Below are 25,995 nucleotides of genomic sequence, written 5' to 3' on the forward strand. Positions count from 1 at the left end.
ATTTTGTATCATTTCTTCTTAATTGTGACTTACATTCTTTCTTTCTTTTTTTGGGGGATGGCCTGAACTCTAGGCCTGGGCACTTGAGCCACAGCATCACTTCCGGCGTTTTTCTTTTTGCTTATGTGGTGCTGAGGAATCAAACCCAGGGCCTCAGGCATGCAAGGCAAGCACTCTACCACTGAGCCACCTTCCCAACCCATGACCTACATTCTTAAGATATTGTCATGGATATTCATTGACTGGCAATCATCCCCTGATGTTTTCTTAAGATTGTGATTTCAGAGCCCAATACAATGTCTTCTTCTTGGGAGAAAATGATCTCATCGAGTGTAGTTTTCCAGATCTACACCCATTAGAGTAGTGAAGTAAATATATTTTTCTCATTGCCAACCCACAGCAGCCATTTGTATGTGTATGGCTAAAATAACCAACCTGGAACAAGACATTCTTGGGAAATTGCCCAAGTCATTCTTTCAATAGCAAATGGCATGTCCTAAAGTGATCATTTTTTTAACACACATAAAACAATAATGCTCTGTAAAATAGAAAAGCTACTAAAAAGATGTAGTAAAGTGGAATACACCTATGTGTTACACAGTTTTGTGGAGATTAATACAAAGAATGGTACTGCCTGCTGTTAAGAAAAGAAGAAAAATAAATTTTGATTTTACCGTGTGTGTGTATGTGTGCACACACCATACACACATGTGCATATGTTTATATACATTAATGCAGAAAGGAGATAATGTGTTTCTAATATAATGAACAGCGTGATAAACTGAGAAACACATTTGTTTCTGTGGAAATCCGTGAATGTTTCACAAAAATGATCATAGTATTATGCTAGAATTTTCACATGTAGAAACAGTCAGAAAGTAGGCACATGTAGAAGACAAGACCCTGGCATAGATATAATTACAAGGTCTGGAAAATATGCAGACTAATTAGAAAGTGAGATTAGCACTGTGGCGGAAGCATACTGGGAAGGGGTCTGGAGAGGGACAGATCATGCTGTCATATGCTAGTACTGCTAATTTTGTCAACACCAGTCTCGAACTTTGTTTCCCAGCTAAGCAGGACTCTGGAAAAAAAAAAACCTAAATGATGTGATTAGTTTCAAAAAACCTTTAGAAGAGTTAGGTTGGCCACCAATTCATTGGCTGGGCATAAATTTCAGTCTTCTTTTTCAGAAGAAATGCATTTCCACAAATGGAAGGAAAAACAATTTCCTTGATGAGCTCAAAATACTCACTTGTATTGGAAAGGCACAACGCCAGAAAATAAGGGTCTAGATTTGAAGCTCCCAGGGAAGCATTAGACATTATTTGCCTGCTGGTTATAGATTATAGTTTTTCTTAGTTTTGTCATATATTTCCTTTAGTCAGCTTCTCAAAAAGGCATCAGTGTGTAATTTCTCTACAGTATCTCCTTTATATATATATATATATGTATGTATATGTATATATATACACACACATATATATGTATGTATATATATATATATATATATCTTTCTCCTTTCTATCTTCTCTTCCCCCCCTCCTTTTCTCTCCTCTCTGATGTCTGTTCCTGTCTTTCCTCCTCTTTTTTTGTTCTTCCTTCAAATTTGATACTTGTCTTCTTTTTGCTTCTGGTGTTTTTCTCCAGAAAGCAAAAACCAGAATGCTTAGCAAGAACTAAGATTATTTTTTATAATAAGTAACTGCAGGGTTATTGTTGAAAGTTCCTTCTTCCTTCTCAAAACTGATTAACTCGCAGGTAAATTTAACCTACCATTATATGCATGTATCCTATGAGACACATTCTCACTGCTTCTAACTCTCATGATATTTGTAAGAGATCATGTGATGTTTTCTTATTTTAGAAAGTTTATCAACATATACACTCACTATGAAGCATGAAACAGTATCTGTTTCTCTAATTAAGAATATCAGTATCTCTCAAACTATGATTCAAATGAATTAGAGCTATATTTGATTCAGGTGTGTGATACACATTTTTGCTTTCCAGAAAATACTGGTCATATTTCTTAGTATTACAATGCATCTATTCCAATGTGGAAATAAACAATATCCTTAAGTGATTGTTTCAAACTTTGGTATCACTCTGAGAAATGCACACAGAAACTAAAACTTCCAGATCTAGTCTACAAACAAGCTCTTCAGAGAGCGTTCCATTAACCTTTGCCCAGCCACTTACTGAACAATGTCTCACTGTGTTCCTCCCATACCTTTGAAATATCATCATTAACAAACAAAATAATCTAGCTTTGAGCATGATAGAAAGTATATGTGCTTCAGTGAGAACTGGCGTTTGGTCCCACAGTATTTTCTTTAGTATAAATTAGAAGTCTCCCTATACGCGGTGATAAGCTTTATTCCTACTTGCTGTCCAGTTGTTTTCTTTTCTTTTTATTTTTTGTCTTTTCACTTCCATTTCTGGCTACATGGGAATTTACTAACAATGTATTCACAATCCTTGGCAGATTACCAGGCATTAAAACTCATGACTACCTAATTGAAGCTTTCCCCCTAGATGAAGCCAGGAATATAGAAGAACATTAAAATAGAGAGAATTATAGAGAGAGAGTGAAGGCAGCCAGCCAGAAATGTTCTCTAGTAATAAATAACATTGAATTGGCAATACATCTTTTGATTCCCCTTCTCCCTCAGGAGCGTATGGAATTTACCAGCCTCAGGAGTGGGAGAGATTTTGTACTCAGTGATCAAGACCTCGTTTGGGGTTCTGGGAGTTAGTTGAGTGAGGTGAGCAGATGTAAGCTTAGAAATACTCTCCCTGACATATATTGGTAAATTAAGATTTTAGTGGCCGCACTGCTACTAATGTTGTTTAAGGACAATAAATTAAAGCAAAATACTTGTACTGATACCCTTGGTGACAATAAAATTTCTTCCAAGTTTTCTTTTTGTTTATTTTTGCTAATCATATTATTTTTGGCATTTTAAGAAATGTACTTATTACCTTATTTATGTAACTGTAACCCCTCTGAATATCACTTTGACAATAAAAAAGAAAACACAAAATGTGGATAATAAAAAATATTTTATATGAATTTTACCATGGAGTTCATTCTGCTATGCTACATATGACTATAATGTCCTTTACTTAACTTTTCTCCATTGATTACTGTTCATTACCTTCTATATTTCACCTCTTTTAAAAAATGTTTTAAGTGAGCTTCATTAGATTATTGGTATATATATATATATATATATATATATATATATATATATATATATATATATATAGGAAATTCAAGCCTCCATCACTCTTTCTGTTTTGTGTATATTTCACTTCCCAGCATACAGTTTCTTTTTTCAATTATATCACATTACATTATTAGATTTTGGATATTTTGATTTCACAATAATCCTAGATTTCCCATTCCATCCATTTTCTTGCAAATGGTATATTTGCATCTGTCTTTACTGATGAATGCTACTACATTCTGTGCATTTACCATGTTTGTTTTATCCATTCATCAGTTAGTCAGCAGGTAGGCAGATTTCACAGCTTGGTCTTGTGTAGAATGTTGCTCTAAACTTGGCTGTGCAGGTGCCTTTAGTGTATGCTGAATTAGATTCTCTTGAATATATACTCATGAACAGATATAGCAGGATCATATGATAATTCCTTTTTTAGTTTCTTTCCAGAACTTGTATTCCATTCTGATTAATATAGAAATGCATCCCCTTCTATTGCCAACATTATGTATAAGATTTCCCCATCACACCTGTTCCTGCATCCTTGCCAACAATTTTTATGATTACTATTCTCAATAAAGAAATAGGAAATTTAGATTAGTTTTGAGTTTTATTTTATAGCATTTGATGTTGAAAATGTTTTCATATGTTTAATAGTCATTTAAAGTTCTTCTGAAAAGTGTCTGCTCAATTAACTTGTCCTCTTGTCAATTGGGCTATATATTCTTTTGGTATTTAGACTCTAGGTTTTTTATTTACATGTTCTGGATATTAATGCTTTGTCTCTCTATGAGCTTTGATGTATATATATAGAGAGAGAGAGAGAATATTTATGCTGACAGACAGATAGATAAATGGGATATGTGTGATCCTGTGAAAGAGAAAGAGACTGAAATAGCGAGAGAGAGAGAGAGAGTAAGAGGGAAAGGGGCAGATAGCAACTGCAACATAAAATCTAGTTGATATTTATATCTAGATATATTTGTGTATCTATCGGTGCAGATTAGATTTTTTTTTGGGGGGGAAGTCCAATCGTGGGCCTGAACTCTGGGCCTGGGCGCTGTCCCTCAGCTTTTCAGCTCAAGGCTAGCGCTCTACCACTTGAGCCACAACATCACTTCCGGCTTTTTTCTTTTTGCTTATGTGGTGCTGATGAATGGAACCCAGGGCCTCAAGCATGCAAGGCAAGCGCTCTACCACTGAGCCACCTTCCCAACCCGCAGATCAGATTTTTAAACTATGCTTATATTTCTCAATGTATTTGACAATGGAAGTAGAAGTTTTTATTCAGGGAATTTGGGAGAATGAAGAGAGAAAGTAGCTACTTTTTCATAATGATAGACAAAATAGCTAAGAGGAGGAACTGGATCTACTAAATAAGCTAAAAGCAGCAATGGCAGTTTTCACATAAGAAATGTCAAATGAAATAATAATGCCTTATTAAAGATAATAGCACCTTGGATTGAATTCATATCCTCCTAGTGAGTCTGATAGGCAGGAAGCAGAGGTAACAATGGAAGCAGTAACTGGGATAATACATGAAATACAAATAGGTTGGACCGGATAAGCTAAAATAGAATCTGACTTCATGGAAAGAGCCCAACATACACTAATCTGATATAGGTGTTACCAGTTAACTCCTTGTAATAAGGAACATAATTGATCAGCTCCTGCCAATAAAATGATGCTGTGAATAGAACAGATTGTGGCGTTTGTTTGCTGACCTTGGTGATTGTAGCGCAGCCTCAGCATTATGTCCTATCATCTACATCCAGCAATCATACATTACAAAAATATTTTATGTCCAGGAAATGGTTGAAGGATCTTATACTAGCAGTTACATCATAATTTTTCTTATTGTTCAGCCAGAAAGACCCCCCCTTCTTTCCCAAGTGGTCCGTCTGTTTTGCAACCCTCATCCTTCTGTTCTACACCTGTTGAACTCAGTGAACACACCAGTTCTCTCCTTCCCAGTCTCTCTTTCTCTCTTCTCCCTATCTCTGGTTCTCTCTCATTCTCTTCCCCTGCTATCGCTTTCCCTCCTCCCCCTTTCACATTCTCACCCCAAATGCACGTTGTTAGAGAGACAAATTTATTTTGGCTAGTTTTGCCCAAACATATGTCTCTTTATTATTTTTTATTGTGAAAATACCATATAGAAGGGTTACAATTATATGGGCAAGATAATGAGTACATTTCTTATCAAGCATTGTTGCCTCCTCCTTTGTTTCCTCTACCCATTGCTTCCCATCATTACCTCCCCCGCCCCCCTGCTTCACCCCCGGCCAAAAAGTTTGTTTTTTGACATAACTACTTGTACATCTGCCTCTAATGGTTGACCCCAGCAATGACTCAAGTGGAGTAAAGACTTGAATGAACAAACTTGGAATAAATCCTCTGTAAATATACCAAATGTTCTGTGCCTTTGGTGCTTTAGACTCAAAGAGATCAAGAAATTTGGTCTGTTTTCATCTTGGTTATATTAGTTTTATAAATGTTTATGCACATCACTTTCAATGAACACTTTGAGAATAAAACATTCATTTCATTAGTGTTTCTACCATGATTTTTCCCTTGTAAAGTACAATTCAGTAGCTATACTCTCCACTGGTATCCCAAGCCACAATCTAAGTGCATGCAAGAAGCATGTGCAGTTAATCAGTTACAAATTTATCCTGAAAAACACCCAATATGTTTCCATTTAAAATATTATATAATATTTTAAGAAATGAAAAATCTTATTTTCTGAGGTTCTTTCCTTTATTATATTTAGGGTCATTATTAAGAAGTGTTAATATTAACTATGGAATAAGAATCTTTAGATATTTAAAGAAATTGCCAAATAATTTTTGAAGAGGTTCTACAAAAGTAAAATCTTTTGGTCTTGCTTGCTAACCTTTTTCTTTGATCTTCACATTCCCAGTATACTTTCTTTAATATTTTAAAATAAATTTGATATCAAATTATATCTCTTGTGAGGAATTATTATGAGGTTGTATCCACCATAATTTCCTCTATAGAAATGGTCACTTAAAAGCTTTAAGACTTGGAAAAAATTATGTTAAGTGAAGTAAGCCAGGCCCAAAGAAACATAGGTCCCATGGTTTCCCTTATTTGCACTAACTAGTATATGTCTGAGACAAGCAGAAATGGTCACATAAGTTGATGGTAGGGGAAATGAACCTCAAGATAAGGACTCAAATGGTTTTTCTTTCTTGCGATAGTTTCTAACATATTTATAAGATGACTTCTTTGTTGCTTTGTATGTTCTTCCTCCACGGTATAACCCCTGCTTTCACTGTATTTGATGTTGGTATAATTTGTGGAAGGGAAGGGAAAATACAAATTGTTTAAATAAGGATACAGGTTTACTCATTGCAACAATGAGATGTGCAAGATGTTATGTGGAAAAATGAACTTTACAACTTTGTGGAGGGGAAGGGATGGGAAGATATAGGAAAGGGAAACAAAGGAGGAGGCAACAATGCCCTCATTATCTTGCCCAGGTAATTGTAACTCCTCTGTAAGGTATTTTCACAATTAAAAAAAGCTTTAAACTACCAATAGTCTTACTGTATATTTGTTTATGATCAGGCTCTTGAAATTGTATAATCTCCCCTTGCAAATTTTCTATGGTCAGTCAAGAAGCATATATACATGTTCCAGAGATCACCTATTCTGTACAATTATTTTCAATAATCCCTTCTGGATCTCAGTATTTTTTTAATTGTCAGAGCTTTCTGTTTAGGGAGAAGGAGGTTCACCAAAAGGGAAGCCACTTCCTGTCTGCCTCAAAGCACCAGTCAGTTGTTATTAGAGTTCTTGATGATAGCCATTCTAACTGGGTGGTGCTATCTCAGTGTTGTTTTGATTTGCATTTCTTTTATGGCTAGGAAGGTTGAGCATTTCTTCATGTGTCTATTGGCCATCCTTCTTTCCTCTTCAGATAAGTTTCTTTGTAAGTCTTCAGCCCACTTATTTATTGGGTAGTTGTTTCGTTGAGGATTTGTTATTGGGGGATTTTATTGTATGGCTAGTGAAGATCTTCTCCCAATCTGTGGGCTTCCTTTTGATCTGGCTAGCTATGTTCTTTGCCATGCAAAACTCTACAACTTCATGCAATCCCATTTGCCCAAACATTCTTTGAATTGTTGTGTTTCTGGGTCTCTATTAAGGAAATTTTGACCTAGGGTTTTTCCTATTCCATCCTGTAATGTTTTCATGGTGTCTACTTTGACTCCAAGGTCTTTGATCCATTTGGAGTTGATTCTGGTGCAGGGTAATATATAAAGATCTAGCTTTAGTTCCTTATAAGTGATTAACCAATTTTGCCAGGACCATTTATTGAAGGGGCTGTCTTTCTTCCATTCTATTTTTTAGCTCCCTTATTGAAGATTAGATGGCTGTCTGCTGGAGGGGCTGGGGCCCACTGAATTGATGGTGGGAGTGTAAACTTTTCAACCACTTTGAAAAGTAGTATGGAGGTTCCTCAAAAGATTTCACATAGAGCTCCCCTATGACCCAGCAATCCCACTTTGGGGCATTTACTGAATGATCACAAACAAGACAATTCTAAAGCTACCAACACAACTATGTTTATTTTAGCATTATTTAGCATAATTACGATGGAACCAACCTAGATGCCCCTCAGTAGAGGAATGGATCAAGAAAATATGGCATATATACACAATAGAATTCTATGCCTCCATCAGAAAGAATGACATTGCCCCATTTGCTAGGGAATGGAAAGACTTGGAAAAAATTATATTAAGTGAAGTAAGCCAGGCCCAAAGAAACATAGGTCCCATGGTTTCCCTTATTTGCAATAACTAGTATATGTCTAAGATAAGCAGAAAAAATCAGATAAATTGTTATTAGGTCAAAATGAACTCCAAAATAAGGACTCAAATTGTTTTTCTTTTTCTTTCTTTCTTTTTTTTTTTTGGTCGGTCATGAGGCTTGAACTCTGGGCATAAGCATTGTCCCTCAGCTCTTCAGCTCAAGGCTAGCGCTCTACCACTTGAGCTACAGTGCCACTTCCAGTTTTCTAGTGGTTTGTTGGAGATAAGAGTTTCACGGACTTTCTTGCCCGGATTGGCTTTGAACAGTGGTACCTCAGATCTCAGCTTCCTGAGTAGCTAGGATTACAGGCATGAGCCACCAGCACCCAGCTTCAAATTGATTTTCTTTCATGCTATTGTTTCTAACATATGTATAAGATGATTTATTTGTTGCTTTCTATGTCTCTCCCCCACTGTATAATGATGTTGGTATAATTTGTGGAGGGGAAGGGGAAAAACAAATTGTTTAAATAGGGATACAGGTGGACCCATTGCAACAATGAGATGTACAAGATGCTATGTCAAAAAACGAACTTTACAGCTTTGGGGGAGTGGAGATGGAAGGGCAAGAATGTTAAGGGGAAACAAAGAAGGAGGCAACAGTACTTGATAAGAAATGTACTCATTACCTTGCTCATGTAATTGTAACCCCTTTGTATGGTATTTTCACAATGAAAAAAATAAATTCACTGAAAAAGAAGCATCAGTCAGCTCTATCCAAGTTGGCTTCTAACATATCTTCTTGCTGAGAACAAAATCTCTCAAATGGATTTCAAAATAATTTTACTTGTGATGTTCTGACTGCTATCATTTATTCTATAGTGCCTATATTCCTAAGAACATACATTAAGAAATATTTTAATAGTTTTTTATTGTGAAAATAGCGTACAGAGGGTTTACAATCACATGAGCAAGGTAACGAGTACATTTCTTATCAAGCATTGTTGCCTCCCACTTTGTTTTTCTCCTACAATCCCTTCCCTCCTATCTCCACAATTACATTCCTCTCACCCCCGCCTAAATTGTAAAGTTCTTTTTTTGACATAGTGTATTGTAATCTCATTGTTGCAGTGGGTTCACCTGTATCCCTATTTAAACAATTTGTTTTTTTTTCCCTTCCCCTCCACAAATTTTACTAACATCAAATACAGTGAAAACAGGGGTTATACCATGGGAAAGGGACATACAAAGCAACAAAAAAAAATCCCGTGGAACCTTATAAATATGTTAGAAACAATAGCAAGAAAGAAACAAAAAAACACTTGTGTCCTTATCTTGTGGTTCATTTCACCTAACATCAACTTATCTGAACTTTTCTGCTTGACTTAGACATCTACTAGTTATTACAACTAAGTGAAACCATGGGACCTATGTTTCTTTGGGCCTGGCTTACTTCACTTAATATAATTTTTACCAAGTGTTTCCATTTCCTAACAAATGGGGCAGTGTCATTCTTTCCGATGGACGCATAGAATTCCATTGTAAATGATATTTGAAGTAAACATTTAACACAAACTTCCATGAAATCGATGTATATACTTATTCATTAGAGACCATCCTATTCTTTATGTCCAATACCCCATGCGGTTCCTTGACAAAAATTCTACCCAACAATAGCACGCACAGCAAGTAACATCCTCAAAGGTGTTCTGTTCATTTCTTTTTCATATTAGCTAAGAAAGACATGGGATCCAAAAGATGCTTGTGACTGGCCGCCTTCATCTCTTCTCTTGCATCTCTTCCACTTTAGCTACCACTCTACACCTTACCATCACTCATCCCTAGCTCCCTTTCCAAATGTTATACCTTTAATTCTTATACATATCTTCCAACCTGTGCTACTTCTCTTCATGTATCAGACACTGCCTGTCCCACATTCTTATTAAGGCTAACATTTTTCCTAGGCTATTTATCATCTATAGACTTTTCTCTGTCTTTATACGGAAGAACAGAAAATTCACCTTATCCTTCAGTGCTAGTTTAATTCAGTAGCATTATGAAGGAGCTTTTCTTTTCTAATGTGCTCAGCAAAATGTTTGATACTAATTATGGGTGCCTAGATACGTCTGGAATGGCTTCACGCTATATTTGCTTGTTGTTTGCTGTGGTCTCAGCTGTACTCTTGAATCTAAGCTCTTTGTTCTCTGCCCTCATTCTAGCAGCTCATCAATGTAGCCATTAAACCATTCTAGAGGATTAAAACATTTTGGAGGATTAAAAAACATATTTAAAATGTTAATAACCTATCAATTCTTTCTTTATTAATAAGTTTTTTATTGTGAAAATACTGTACAGAGGGCTTACAATTACATGAGCAAGACAATGAGTATATTCCTTATCAAGCGTTGTTGCCTCCTCTTTTGTTTCCCCTTCCCATCCCTTCCTATCTCCCCCCAGCTCGCCCCCACCAAAGTTGTAAAGTTCATTTTTCCACATAACATCTTGCACATCTCATTGTTGCAATGGGTCCACCTGTATAACTATTTAAACAATTTATTTTTTCCCTTCCCCTCCACAAATTATAACAACATCAAATACAGTAAAAACAGGGGTTATATCATGGGGGAAGGACATACAAAGCAACAAAAAAATCATCTTATAAATATGTTAGAAACAATAGCATGAAAGAAAAACTGATTTGAGTCCTTATCTTGGGGTTCATTTTGCCTAAAATCAACTTGTCTGACTGTTTCTGCTTGTCTCAGACATATATTAGTTATTGCAAATAAGTGAAATCATGAGACCTACATTTCTTTGGGCCTGGCTTACTTCACTTAATATAATTTTTTCCAAGTCTTTCCATTTTCTAACAAATGGGGCAATGTCATTCTTTCTGATGGAGGCATAGAATTCCCTTGTGTAGATATACCACATTTTCTTGATCCATTCATCTACTAAGGGGCATCTGGATTGGTTCCATATCTTAGCTATTGTAAATAATGCTGCAATAAACATAGTTGTGATGGTAGCTTTAGTATGGTCTTGTTTGTGATCATTCAGGTAAATGCCCAAAAGTGGGATTGCTGGGTCATAGGAAAGCTCTATGTGGAGTCTTTTGAGGAACCTCCATACTACTTTCCAAAGTGGTTGAACAAGTTTACACTCCTACCAACAATGCAGTAGGGTTCCTTTCTGTCCACATCCCCTCCAGCATCTGTTGTTGTTAGAGTTCTTGATTATAACCATTCAAAGTGGGGTGAGGTGCTATCTCAGTATTGTTTTGATTTGCATTTCTTTTATGTCTAAGGAGGTTAATCATTTCTTCATGCGTCCATGGCCATCGTTCTTTCCTCTTCAGAGAAGTTTTCTATACGTCTTTAGCCCACTTATTTACTGGGCAGTTGTTTCTTTGAGGATTTGTTGTTTGGGGAATTTGATTTTTTGAGTTCCAGGTATATTTTAGATATGAGACCCTTGTCTGTTGTATGACAAGTGAAGATCTTCCAATCCCTGGACTTTCTACTGATGTAGAGAAATCCGAGGTCTCCTTGGCACAGGCTGAGATTTTCTTAATAGAGACCAAGAAACACAACAAATCAAAGAAAGGTTGGACAAATGGGATTGCATGAAATTGCAGAGCTTCTGCATGGCAAACCACATACCTACCTATTCTTCAATAGTCTTTTCTTCCTATGTGTTTTCATCTTCCTCTTTAAAGCACACCAGGACAGCAAACAAATTGAGCATATGAATGTAATGGAAATATATGTAGATATTGCCCATATTTTAGGAGATCCTCCACACTCTAGGTTCCAGTTTATGCCTCAGTAACAGTGACATGATTGTGAGGCATGCACAGGATTGCACTTTATACATACCAAGCATTTGCACATTTATTGCCATATTAATACAATGAAGAGGTAGACATTAGTGCTTGAGACACTGATGTGTAGGAATATCACAGAGCAGATATGTCCATAGTGATTGTTTGTGGCAGATACAGAACTAGAATATATCTTGACTTCTTTGTTCATGCATTCTGTTCTCTAACATTCCATTAAATATATAAAAAAGATACAAAATTTATGAGTAGCACTGCAGCATTTTTTCACCTTTTGTCCTTTGTCTCACCATTTTGTCGTTCCCCTTCCCTTCCCCAAATCAGATAAACATATTAATGAGACACAGGGTACCAAAAGAAAACTATGTGGGGGTTGTGAAGAGGTAAAGTGGGAGAAAAATGATGGAGGGGGTAACAAGATTTAATAAGAAATGTATTCATTACTTTACATATGTAACTGTAACCTCTCTGTACATCACCTTGACAATAAAATTAAAGTTTAATAAAAGAGAAAGATACAAATCTTAATTTTGACTGAAGGAATAATGGTATAAAATCACTCTCCTGTTCTTGTTCAATCAGGCAAGTACAGGTGCACACTGCATGAGCAGACAGAAAAGCAATTAACACAGATGTGATGACAGTTCATTCACAGACTCTAATGCATCCAAACCCCAGCGATTGTCTGAAAGCACAGATCACGGCTGGATGCCACAGGAAAACTCAGATGTGGTCATAGAGTTGACAAAGTGGTGGGACTTCCTGAATTTTGACAATGACATGGCAATATCATTGTCAATAGCATGATGAAAACTTTGAAAGAATTAAATTCTACCCAATTCTTCCTCCAGCTCTCTTCTATGCTTAAGATTCAACTCAAAATAAAGCTAAAATACAGATTCCTGAACCCTGTGGCCAAAGATTCTGATTGATTTAATCTAGATTGGAACAAAAATTCTGACTTATTCTGAAGTTCAATAGAAGATTCTGAGGAAAATGTAAGCAATCTCAATTAAATCTTTTATCTACATTGCAGCAGGTTTCTCACAAGAGGGAAAATCAATACCTTTGAAACAACGACTAGGGTCATAATTAAGTGATTTCTGCAGCTTCCTGAAGTTCACTTAGACTAAAGTTTGCTGCTGTAAAAGGTTTCCTTTAATTCAATCTCCTAGTTCACTTTAGTACTAAAGGTTTTTGCTACTTCTGACTTTTCACTTCCTCCTTTCAGAATTAAATAAACCTTCTCAATGGGGATAAGAGAAAGGGACTGTGGAAAAAATGGACAGTTCTCCCAAAAAGCTACTTCCAAACCATCATACCTTATATCAGTGCAAATGGTCACTCATCTTTGTAGTTTCTTACCATCATACATTTAAAGTATGGTACCTGAAGAGAAGAATCCTATCCAGAGTAAAAACAGGTTTGCTCTTTTCTTGTACTTTTTTCTTTACCTACTATTTGAATTCAGACATAGACATGAGAATAACACTTGCCCAGATAGACAAGAGAAATGCCACAGATTTGTCATGAGGAGTCTGTTAACATACTTAAAGAACAGTCATACTGCTGTCTATTACTTGAGGAAGTCAGAGGGAAAATGTATCTTTTCTCTGGGACAAGATTTTGCTGGTTTTTAATGTGATATTGTTAACCCATTTTTCCCTAATTAAAGCAACAAATAAGAATGCAAGTCTATGACTGTACTTGTACACTGTGGCATACAGAACCTTAGATATCTCATCCTCAATTTAGACTCTATGGCAACTTTCATAAGGCAGAGCTAAAGAGCAAGGGAATATGAAATTGATAGATGAGGAAATGCTAGAAAGTTTTTAAATGATCAGTTTTGTATTTAACTTTTTTTAACCAATAAAGATTTTTACACACTTTTTATTGTGAAAATCATTTTTTAGCCTTAATACTAATGCCTATATACTTTGACTCTCTAGTAAAGATACTGCCCTAAACTAGATTAAGTTGCATATAAATAAAACAACCGGTCTCAAATTCTACACTTCAAGTGAGACTATTTAAAGGAATTCCAAACTAGAAATCTTGAGAGGAAAACCTTGGCTTCAGAACATTGATGACTTTGCTGGGAGCTAGAAAGGAAAATCACCAGAGGCAAGACTGAGTTCTAAAGCTTTAAAAAACTATCTAGGGAATGTCTCGACCAAGTAGGTATTAGAGAGGTGATTCCAGTGGCTAGTTAATTATTCATGGAGAGTGTAGAGCATAAACATTATGTCAAAGGCTTTTTGAATCACAGTTCAATCATCATGAAGAATTACTCATGACAGTACTCTGTCTGGGAAGATTGATGTATGAACTTTCCCCATACTGGAGAAGGCTGCTCAGTCAGGTACTAGAGCAGTATATGAGAGCAATCAGCTCATTTTACTCTTTGAAATCACACACGATGATATGGAAAGGGGAACAAATGCGAGTAAGTATCTGAATGTGATGGAAATTAGAGTATTTCCTGGTCGTGAGCTTACAACCAGACATGGAGTAGACATTAGACTCCACCAGTACCAAGCTAGGACAATGTATTGTATTGGCTTCTATCAGTGCTTCTTAAATGAATTGCAGCATCTCCTAACAACTTGATACTTGGAGAACCTAAGCCTGCTTCTCAGTTTCTGATTCAGTAGTTTGAGGTTAGGCACTGGTGGGGTGGGATGATAATGTTGATATCCCAGTGACCACATTTTGAGATCTTATTATGCACAGAAAGCTGTTGTGTGGGGTAAGCAGAGCTCAGGCTGTGTTGGAAGCTCCTGGGGCCATTTCCTATGCACAGATGTTAGATCATAAATTCTTGGGTACAGAGGCTCTGTGTACTCCATCACAACCCTGAGGCTTCACATGGTTAAGTCTCTGCTTCTTTCTCCTTTTTTGAGATTCTTTGCTAGATAGAAATGCTTTCATTCAAATGTATCTATTTTGTGTCAAAGGCTTTGTAGACTTACAACAGCATGTAGTAATTGCTTCCTAGGAGAGAATGGTAACTAAAATGAAGTAATATGTACACAGATGTGCTTTTCATTAGGAAGCAAGGACATGGATTTTATGAGCCTGGGCCTTGGAGAAAGAAAATTTAATTCTGGTCCAAGTGGTGATGGAAACTTGGCTCTGTTTATTTATTTATTTTAATTACTATGTAAACTTAAGGGAATTCTTAGCCAATATAAAGCGTTTTACTTGGATGTTAGCTGAGTTCAATCACTTCAAGTAATGATAATGTATGAGGCAATTTCAAATCTTTAATGAGTTAAGTTCACTTGTTTCATTTATATGAGTTTTTAGTCAACAAGAAGTACTTGATTCAAATTTAAGGCAAATGAGAAATGTGCTTGATGAAGATATGTCAGTAAGTGTGAAAGACTGAATATTGTCAAACTCTATCAGTAAAGTTAAACAAATACCTTAGCATGAGAAGTTTGACAATGGAAAAGAGATGAAGGAAGACGTAACTTTTGTATTGTCCAGGAATCAATAGACAGTGGGACCCACAAACCACTCATGAGCTATGGTTTAAACAAAATTTATTTGAGTGAAAGAACAAAGCACTGACATGTCAGAAACATGCCCAAGGCCGGGACCTTAGGGCATGGTTCTGAGTGCCAGTCTGCATCAGCTTTTAAGCATTCTCACCCAGAAGGGGGAAAGGGATGAGAGACTTAAGCCTGAGCAGTTGGGCTCTATGTCCATTTTGGCCAATGGTCACTCCAGAAGTGTTTACAATTTCCACCAGGGCCTTCTGCCTAGGGACTGTTGACAGGAAGCTTGGGGAATAGAAAAAAAAGATGGAGGTGAAACATTTAGTTAGTAGCAGAAGTGGAGTTGCAGTTCAATTTTAAAACCACAAAAGCAAGGTTACAAAATCATCCATTATTGATAAGCAGAGACTTCTAATTTCTACATGGCCTAAGTACCTAAATCAAATATTATATCTTTAAATTTCATACCACAACAGTAACTATTTCTCGGTATCTGCAAGTTGGATAGGATAGGCAAATCATGTGTACAGGGGGCTACATTGTGTGCTTTTGCACATTCTTTTCTACTAGAAACACAATGAGAAAAGCCCAAGTAATCATTGTGGATCATGAAAACAAAACAATGATTGAAAGTGGCAATACAGTCACAAATTTAAGCACAAAATATATTTGCTAACATCCATAGAACCATAAATAACACACAATAACTGTGAAAATTATGTTGCAAAGATACTAAAATTGTGAGTGAACGAATATAATGAAGTTTGTAAACACTAGAGAAGAAAAATGAACAATTGCATAAAAGTTGCTTACTTGAGATGTGCATATTTGTAAAATCACACGGATAGTAAAACTTTATTACTATTCCTATTCTTTTTATCCAGTGTTTTTTTAATTTACCACATGAGGAAACTGATATTTGTAACTTAACTTGTGATGTGTTAATAATTACTTAAATTTTAAAGTATGAGTTTTTTTTATTTTTCTAGTGCAGGAAAAGAACCTTTGTCTTTGAATATTCTAGCAAATGCATTACCAGCATCAAATCACAAGTCTTTAATATCTTAACTATCAAGCCATAACTTGAAAAAATTTTAAGATTGTTTAATTTATGGAAATAAAAATCACATTAGTAGGATTACATTTGTTAGTCCTAATGATAATACATATCACTTTACTCAATCTATTGATGTCACTACTCAAACAAAATGTTCTTTACATGGAAGTTTCAATAAACTTGCTTTACACAGTGCATATAGTTTAGTCTGTTTTCATTAGACATTAAGATTAGACATTCAATTTTGCTTATTCTAATAGGAATTTAACATTGTCTCATTAATTTCATTTGAAATTGTCCAATAACTTGCATTGAGAGTAAATGTATTTTGGTATCCACCGTATGTAAATTGTAAAAGCATCGCTTCAATATCTGAGGAATGACTGAATGAGTTCATACTAGGAGAGTTAAAGAATAAATCCAGGATCTGTCTTTATGATGAGTCTTTGGACATCATTAGAGGCTTAAATTGAAGTGTAGAGAAATAGTCTCTTTATGTATATTACACATTATTGTATGAGCAATTGTGCTCCACACAGCACTTTGGATGAGAATCAGCTATTTTTTACAAGATAAAAATACTGAAAAAGGTAACAAGTTTGACAAGAAATGTACTTATCACCTTAATTATGTTACTGTAACCTCTCTCTATATCACCTTGATGATTAAAAATGCTAATTGATATGCATATAGCTCATACTGATATTACTCAATGACTAAGGATAAAGTCTGTGCTTTACTAGCTGTACTTGTTCTCACAGCATGGCCAATCACTTAGAATACAATTTGATATCAGAGTTATTAAGTTTTAAAGAGTTAAAAATGTTTCTATTAGGACACTTACTCAAATTACCAGGAAAGAATTTCATTTGAGACTGAGCAACTTACACCTTAAGAAAAAAGGCAGGAAGTAGTTAGAGGTCATTCCTACAACACAGGCTCTTTTTTAAAAAATATTTTATTGTAAAGATGCTATACAGAGGGGTTACAGTTACATGAGTAAGGTAATGAGTACATTTCTTATCGAGCATTGTTACTCCCTCTTGTTTTTCTCCTACTATCCCTTTCCTTCCCCTGCAATAGGTCATCCTGCATCCTTGTTTCAGCATTGATTTTATTATTCCTCTTCACCTCCCCAAATTATGTACATGTATATACAAGATGCAGGGTACTAAAATCAAGTACAGTGACAACAGGGGATATACTATAAGGAGAAGAACATACTAAGGAAACAAAAAATCACATTGTGCATTAAAAACAAGAACAAAAAAAGACCTCTTATGTAAATGTCTCGGGGTTCATTTCATCTAGTATTATCTTATATGGTCATATGACAACACAAGTTCTTTATCAAAGAAAATGTTGAACCAGGCACCAATGTCTCATCCCTGTAATCCTGGGAACTCAAGAGGCTGAGATCTGAAGATCACAGTTCAAATCCAGTCTAGACAGGAAAACTTGTGAGACTTTTATTCCAATTGATCATTGAAAAGCCCAAAGTGGAGCTATGATTCAAGTGATAAAGCCCTAGACTTGAGCATAAAAGCTCAGGGACAGGAACCTGAGTTCAAGCTCAAAGACTGGTGTATGTGTGTGTGTGGGGATGCACATACACATAGACAATGCGGTTATGAATTTTTCCTTCATAATTTTAGGCAGAGTTGAGAATAATGGGAAGCTTGTTATTGATCAAGGTGTATTGTACTTACAACTACTTAGTGAACATAAACAATAGAAACTGAGAAAATAAATTATTTCTGGAGTGGATGGCTTCCCATATGTAAAGCAATGTTTTAACACATCACAGTTAGAACTCTTTCATAAGGAACATAATTATTAATGACATAAAAGCAGATTCTTTTCCCAAGAAGATTCTCAGTATTAGATAAGTAAATAGTTACATATAAAGACAAACACAATCAGTGCAATGACTTTCACATTAAATATTTCTTTATAAATAAAACATTTTAATAGGAACTTCAGTTTATTAAAAAAAACTTTAGTCTGTGAATATGTGTGTGTGTGTGTTTGTGTGTGTGTGTGCACATATGCAAGAGGTATTGAGATCATGAAACATTTCCAGTATTTTCAAATAATTGATAATATTATTCTTTAACTTTGTTAAATGAAAAGATTATACTATGATAGTAAGTGATACAGTTTATTGAGTGCTTGATCTGTTGGCTACTTTTATGTTTTACCCATGAAATAATGTTTATTACTACCATCATAATTTTTCCCTTCTTCTATGAGAAAGCAGAAAGATGCATAAAATGTGTCTCTTTGGACAAAAGATATGTCCAAGATCAAACAGTTTATAAGAAGCAGTACTTAAATCCAGTGTTCCTAGCCTATAAACACAGCAGACTATTTGGAAAGTCATCTTGTGTGTGAGATAAAACTAAGTAATTTTCTGAACATCAAACTAATGCAATCAGTATACTAAAATTTGTTCATATTTCATCTTACTGAACCTCAGAAAAATTCATTATTATTAATTATTATTCATTTTTTCTCCATTAAAAATGTTTAATTTGCATATGAATTTGTACCAGACACCAAATGTACTGTTACCTTGATCTTGGACGTCTGAACCTCCATAACCATTAGAAATAATTTTCAGAGTCATAAGAAATTACTGTCATCATCTGTCTATAATCTGGTACTTTCATAGAAGTCTGAACTAAGATGAGGCTTTCTCAAGGAATTTGTACATCTACTATATTTTAATCAGCTTGTATTATGCATCCTGGTTTTTTGATTTTATGTGCTCATATTCTTTTTCCTAATTACCAACTTAAAATTAAAAACTCTATAATTTTAACTCCCTGGTGTAGAGGGAGTAGCTTTTTGTTGTTTGTAGCTAAGAAAAATACTAATCCCGTTCTCTATCTCTTACTATAATATGGGACATATAATTTCCATTTGCAAAATGACTTATTTGAAAGGACAAAATACTACCTTAACAGTTATTTTTTAAAAATCCAAACATTTAAAATGAAGGCAATGCAAACCTCAAGCTGTCATCTAAAGTGGTTTCTGCACAGTCAGTTTTAGTAAGTTCTAAAATAGGAACTGATTTTCACAGTGAGACGCAACAAAGTCTGGTTTTATTTTAGATGCCGCTGCAGGTGCTTTTGCTCTGGGGTTAAATTTAATTGCATTATGAAGAAATTAATTCATGTTTATTCATGTTTTCATCTTCCTAGCCACACTGTTATATTGCATTTATGTCTAAAATGTGTGATGAGCATATTTATATAGTTTACCATATTTGATTCTCTGATGTGGCTTCAGAATCTGATTTTTAACTTTGAAAATTCATTGAGGCCACAGAATTCTGTCACATTTTAAGTACAGCCACTGGGCTGTGGTCAAAACTACTGTTATATGTCTCAAGACTGGAGATGCCTTTTTCCATTTTGTTCTTGCCTATATTCTGATTATTTTTCGTAAGCTCTGACTTTAATGAACACACAAGTATTACAATACATTTACTTTTGCTAGACATAACCATTACTGGATATAGTAATTTGAATTAAACACATTAAACCTTAAACACATTCAATGTATCTTTAAGGAAAGTTTACTTTTTTCACATACATACATGCAAGACTCTATATTGGAATTGTGATTATTCATTTGAGCTTTGTAGGTCAGAAGGTTTTAAAATTTTTATTTTTGTTGGACTGGTGTTGCTGTGTATGTAAGCTGCTCTAAAAATTCATCTTAAGCTCTCTAACATAAGATCTAGATGCAAAGGATTTATTAAGTGTGCTTTGTCTGTCACTATCAGTTTCATCCAGTAAACAATGGGAAATATTAAATGGTGTTCTTAGAAGTGATAATATGTACGCAAGCAGGATACCCAACAAGTTGTAACATTTGTTCCTAACACTCAACACCAGAGCTCCAACTACTTGACAGTATCTGCTGTGCAGTTATTTGGGCCTATGTTCTATCTGGTTGGGGCTAATGTAGATGGCTATGCCATTTTCCTATAGTCTGGAAAAGGATGGCAGTAATTTGCATGGGAGGTATGAGATTGGTTATTTGACTCTACTTTCCTGCTCTCCTTAAATTATTAGAAACTAGCAAATTTTTGCCATTACATAGCATGTGGAAGAGCAAACATATGTAAGGATGATTTTAACACAGGAGGGTGGCTGTGTAGATGTTTGAATACTGTCATGAAACAGCACAAGGCAAGGTTTGTATCAACACGAGAAAAGTGGAACAAACAATGAATGTTCGCTATCTCTTCATGTTCATGTCTTCTTCTGTGAAGATATATTATCAGATATTATTTTTTATTGTGAAAATACCATACAGAGGGGTTACAATTACATGGGCAAGATAACGAGTACATTTCTCATCAAGCATTGTAGCCTTCTCCTTTGTTTCCCCTTCCCATCCCTTAAGAGCGCAGGGACAGTGCTTAAGCCCAGAGTTCAAGTCCCAAGACTGACCAAAAAAAGAAAAAATATGTATCAGATAATACTTCATGATGCCCTTCAAAACCATTTAGGCAGTTACTATACACAGAGAGACATAGACATACACACACCAATTTATATTTGGGTCTCCTTAGCAATGCTTGTGTTACTTCAGTAGATTGGGACCATGGCTGTAATTGAGGAGATGTAGGTCTTACCATTTCCTAGATAATGAGTTTGAGCAAGTACCCTAAGGTAATGTAAGAGCTGTATGGAGACTTTTCCAGAAAATTCACCATCATGCCAAGAAGAGGGCATATGTCATAAACACGACATAAACACTAATACTTGATGACGATGTAGAAACTTTATTTTAAAATTCTCAGCTGACCCACACTACATTCTGACTTTTGGGGTACAATTATTATTTAAACCCTGTTGTAACATAGGTGTTATGGGGATAACTTTCACTAAATAGAAAATAGATAAAAATGATAGGTGTCTGAATACAAAACTAATTTACAACTTCATTATTTGTTACAAAAGTCTAAGTAATATTGAGCCTAAATTTTTTTTCAGAAATAAGTCCACTCACTGACAGTGAGTAGACAAGTTCAATTGGTGAATGATCTGAGAATCAATATATTCTCTTCAATATCTTACAACACGCACGTGTCTAATGTCCATGCCTTTTAATGACCATCATTTTATAGTCCTTGCTAAGTGTATCCCTATGTAAAAATTCCTAATTATTTTAATATAATTTTTCATTCTTTCTGATGGAGGTATAGAATTCCATTGTGTATGTGTGTAATTATCTATCTATCTATCTATCTATCTATACCACATTTTCTCAATCCATTCATCTACTGAGGGGCTCTGGGTTGGTTCCATATCTTAGCTATGGTAAATAATGCTGCAATAAACATAGTTGTGCTGGTAGCTTTAGTATGGCCTTGTTTGTGATCATTTGGGTAAATGTCCAAAAGTGGGATTGTTGGGTTATAGAGAAGTTCTATGTGTAGTCTTCTGAGGAACCTCCATACTGCTTTCCAAAGTAGTTGAACAAGTTTACACTCTCACCAAAAATGCAGTAGGGTTCCTTCCAGTATCTGTTGTTATTAGATTTCTTGATTATAACCATTCTAACTGGGGTAAGGTGGAATCTCGATGTTGTTTTAATTGCATTTCCTTTCATTGAAAGACTTGGAAAAAATTATATTAAGTAAAGTAAGCCAGACCCAAGGAAATAAAGATCCCATAGTTTCCCTTATTTGCAATAACTAGTATACATCCAGGATAATCTTACTAGACAAGCAGAAAAGGTCAAAAGCTATGTACATATAACCATATAAGATGATGCTAAATGAAATGAACTCCAAAATAGGGCTACAAGAGGTGTGTTGTTGTTGTTGCTGCAGCTGCTGCTGTTGTTTTTAGCATACTATGTGATTTTTTATTGTTTCCCTTGTATTCTTCCCCTATGGTATAACCCCTGTTGTCACTGTGTTTGATTCTGGTGCCCTACATTTATATGTGTATACATTTTTCTAATTGGGGAGGGGAAAGGATATAATAAAATGCTGAAACAAGGATACAGGTTGACCCATTGTAACAGTAAGATGTACAAAACACTATGTTGAAAATGACAACTTCGGGGGTGGGCGGAAGGTGGAGTTGGGGAGGGGAAGGGATAGTAGGGGAAAAACAAAGGAGGGGGTAACAGTGCTGGATAGGAAATGTACTCATTTTCTTACTCATGTAACTGTCACCCCTCGGTACAGTATCTTTACAATTTAAAAAAAGATCATTTTCAGTAAAATAAACTCTTCATGGAAACATAGGCATATCTAACTATATTACCATTTCCATCCTCTAAAATGTTTATAGATTAACTCATTAATAATTCTTCCATATTCTAATACATTGAATCAGGTCTGATTTGCAAGTTCATTTCCTATCTGTATCTTGATGACTAAGTAATATGGGTTTTTTATATAAAAAGAAAATGTCAGATTGGGGTCATCATTTTTGTGTGGGTTTCTGAATTCATTTACTCACTTAACATTCTGAATACATATTTTGTCCTATTTTTCCATCCAGGGTACCTTTTATATATAAGAAAAGAAGAATCAAAATCTCTGACTAAAAAAATGTCAAAATATAGAACAAGGCAGAAAAATGAAATATCATAATGTACCTTGACACCAAATGGTATTTTGCAAACACCAGACAAAGAGACCCTTCTAAACCCAACATTTTTAGAAGTCCCAAGTCATTAGAGAAATGTGCATCACCTAATTTTTCATGAACTGCTATAATTTCCTTCCTGGTTTCCCAAGGAACATCATGTACACTGAGATAATAGGATGATTATATTTAAAGAGGGATGTATTTTAAAATGTACAGTCATTATCAAAGGCAGAACTAAAATAAAAGTGTTACACTGTGACAATGGGTTGTTAGCTTAAGCTTTAACAATAGTAAAATCTTTATTGCCACTTTACACTAATTTACTAATTTACATTCATTAATTTACAATTGTATTTTTTCATATTCCTAGAAAACAGCTATAAGTTGAAGAGTATGTCTGGCATTGAAAGTAAAAATCTATATCAGTTGGAAAGTCATTCTTTCCATGTAGATGAAGAAAACAATTGATTTCAAGCAACAATGAAGTCAAAATAAAACTCTTGAAATTCAATACTTGACAATTCTGAGGGGAATGGAATGTACTCTCTCTCTCTCTCTCTCTCTCTCTCTCACACACACACACACACACACACTATAACCCATCATTTATTAAAATGTGTTGCATATTGACATGTTTTTCATATAAATAATAATAATAGTTGTAAAACTAAACTAAAATGGTAATTCTTTAAGTATAATAGCATACATTCTTTGGGAACATAATACATAGTTATATCAGATAAGCATACATTAGTTTAACTGCTCATCTTGCCTTTTAAATTAAAATACACACATTTAAAATTTATACTATTAAATTAAATGTAAATAGTATATTATAGTCTGCTTTTTTGTTTTGTTTTGTTTAGGTTGTGGATCTTGAACTCAGGGCCTGGGGAACTGTTCTTGAGCTTTCCTTCTTCTTATTTTTTTTTTGGTAAAAAAATGGGTCTATTCCTGATTTTTAGGGCTCTACCACTTTGAGCCACAGTTCCACTTTTAGTTTTCTTGTGGTTAATTGGAGATAAAAATCTCACATACATGGCTGGGAAGGTGACTCAATGGTAGAGTGCTTGCCTCGCATGCATGAGGCCCTGAGTTGTATTCCTCAGCACCACATAAATAGAAATAGCCAGAAGTGGCACTATGTCTCAAATGATAAAGCGCTTGGCTTGAGCTGAAGAGCTGAGGGACAGCTCCCAGGCCCAGAGTTCAAGCCCTTTGGCCGACCAAAAACAAAAATTCTTTTCTGCCCAGACTTGCTTCAAACCTTGATCCTCAGATTTCAGCCTCCTGGCTAGGTAGGATTATAGATATGAGCCACTAGCTTGTAAATCTGTTTTAATAAAATGAATATTTGAAAAACACTACATGTTCGTTTTTTTCATCCAATTTCCTACTTATACACAAAAACATTCTCCAGTGTATGCATACTTTTTTCTCTCTGTCTTTTCAATAGCAAGTAATAGTTTAAAATATCCTGTGAGAGATCTGCAGTAATGTTATAATTCTAGACATATTTTAGGAAGTTGACTCTATAAAGAATGTTTTATGTAAGTTGAATTATAAATGACATCTCTGAAGTCTGAAAAGGAGGCTTTTCAACCAACACAGCAAATGGGAACCTGAGTTGAAGGAGACCGAAGAGGACAAAAAAATTAAATGTTTTAAAAATGTAAGCAAGATTATCAGATTTTTTAATATGTTTAGGAGTCAGAAATGGGAAGTTAGTGGTTAGAAAACCACCCCAGGAATAGTGGTGAGATGTTATATCAAATGAATATAGAAATGATGATGCATGTGTAATCCAAGTAGTTTGGAGGTTCAATGCCTAAAATCAAAATGATCTAAATGCACAAGACATTATCTGGTAGAAAAAAGGTACCTCTAGCAACATAAAAAGAAAAACAAAGGAGCCCCAGTAATATAAAAAGAAAAACAAAGAGGAAAAATTATTTAGTATACATGCCCTAGACAGGGCTATATGGATAAAAAGAAAAATGAAAATATATCATGTACAAAAAATAGGAGTCAGAAATTACTCTGTTAAGTGAAACAAGTCAGACGAGAAAGACACACTTAAAATTTCTATCACCTAGGAAATTTAGACTGTTAGAAAACAATAACAAAATTGTGCAATGAGGATTGTTTGAATGCAGAAACCAATATTAGTGGCAAGGGTAAAATTTGATGGTGAAGAGGTTGATCCAAGTGTTTTAGATACATGTATGAAAATAGAAAAAAAAGAAAGCCACTGGAATAGCTCCTAAAAAAGTGGAGGTGGAAGAAAATTTAATAGAGTAGGTACATTTGATCAACCTAGTTGATATGTATGAACTATCAAAACCATTTAAACAATGAATACAAGCCAATAAAAATAATAAGATACTACAATAAAAATTTAGTCCTCGAAAAGAATGTAGATGTTTAATGTGACTGTGTCTCTATATGATATGTAGAAATTTTAAAAAATAAGGAACTAGAAGATGCCCAACCTAAAGACAATAGCAGACTAAATGCTGTAGTTTAGAGGTGTTTGATCAGAATCTAGCCTGCATTATTGATTTGCAGAACTATTTTATAAAATCATGCACATAAGTATAATAAATAAAAGTTAAATATAAGGTTAAGTAATATGTATCTTTAAAATCAATATGCTAATTCTAATACATGGACACTTTAGTTGGAAAAAGGGAACATATTTACATTGCAGAGTTAACTCAGCTTTTAATGAATTCATTAGACTTTGTATCATGAAGGTCTAGTCTGTGAACCAAATACAGAGTAATGTTGCTGATTTATTTAAAGAAATTACAATTTCTCACTTCTTAGCATAAAACTGTATTTCTTTCCTCAGAATAAAAGCTTGAAAAACAAACTCTTGTCTGGAAGTAAGCTGTGTGGAATTCATGCAGAAGAGGTGAGTAAAATTCACCTTTTCTTTCTTTTTTTAAATC

At 34.8% G+C, this 25,995-nt stretch overlaps 1 protein-coding gene across 1 annotated transcript in view; it reads left to right on the forward strand.

The window, feature by feature from the left end:
* The window catches only part of Luzp2 (leucine zipper protein 2), a 354,582-nt gene that overhangs the window by 221,527 nt on the left and 107,060 nt on the right, over window positions 1-25,995 (forward strand). Inside the window, exon 6 of the mRNA XM_013019604.1 lies at window positions 25,896-25,958. Within this exon, the coding sequence (XP_012875058.1) occupies window positions 25,896-25,958 (63 nt within the window). The remainder of the gene's footprint in view (window positions 1-25,895; window positions 25,959-25,995) is intronic.

The sequence above is a fragment of the Dipodomys ordii genome, unplaced genomic scaffold (assembly GCF_000151885.1).
Source record: "Dipodomys ordii isolate 6190 unplaced genomic scaffold, Dord_2.0 Scaffold46, whole genome shotgun sequence".
In the NCBI taxonomy this organism is placed as follows: Eukaryota; Metazoa; Chordata; class Mammalia; order Rodentia; family Heteromyidae; genus Dipodomys; species Dipodomys ordii.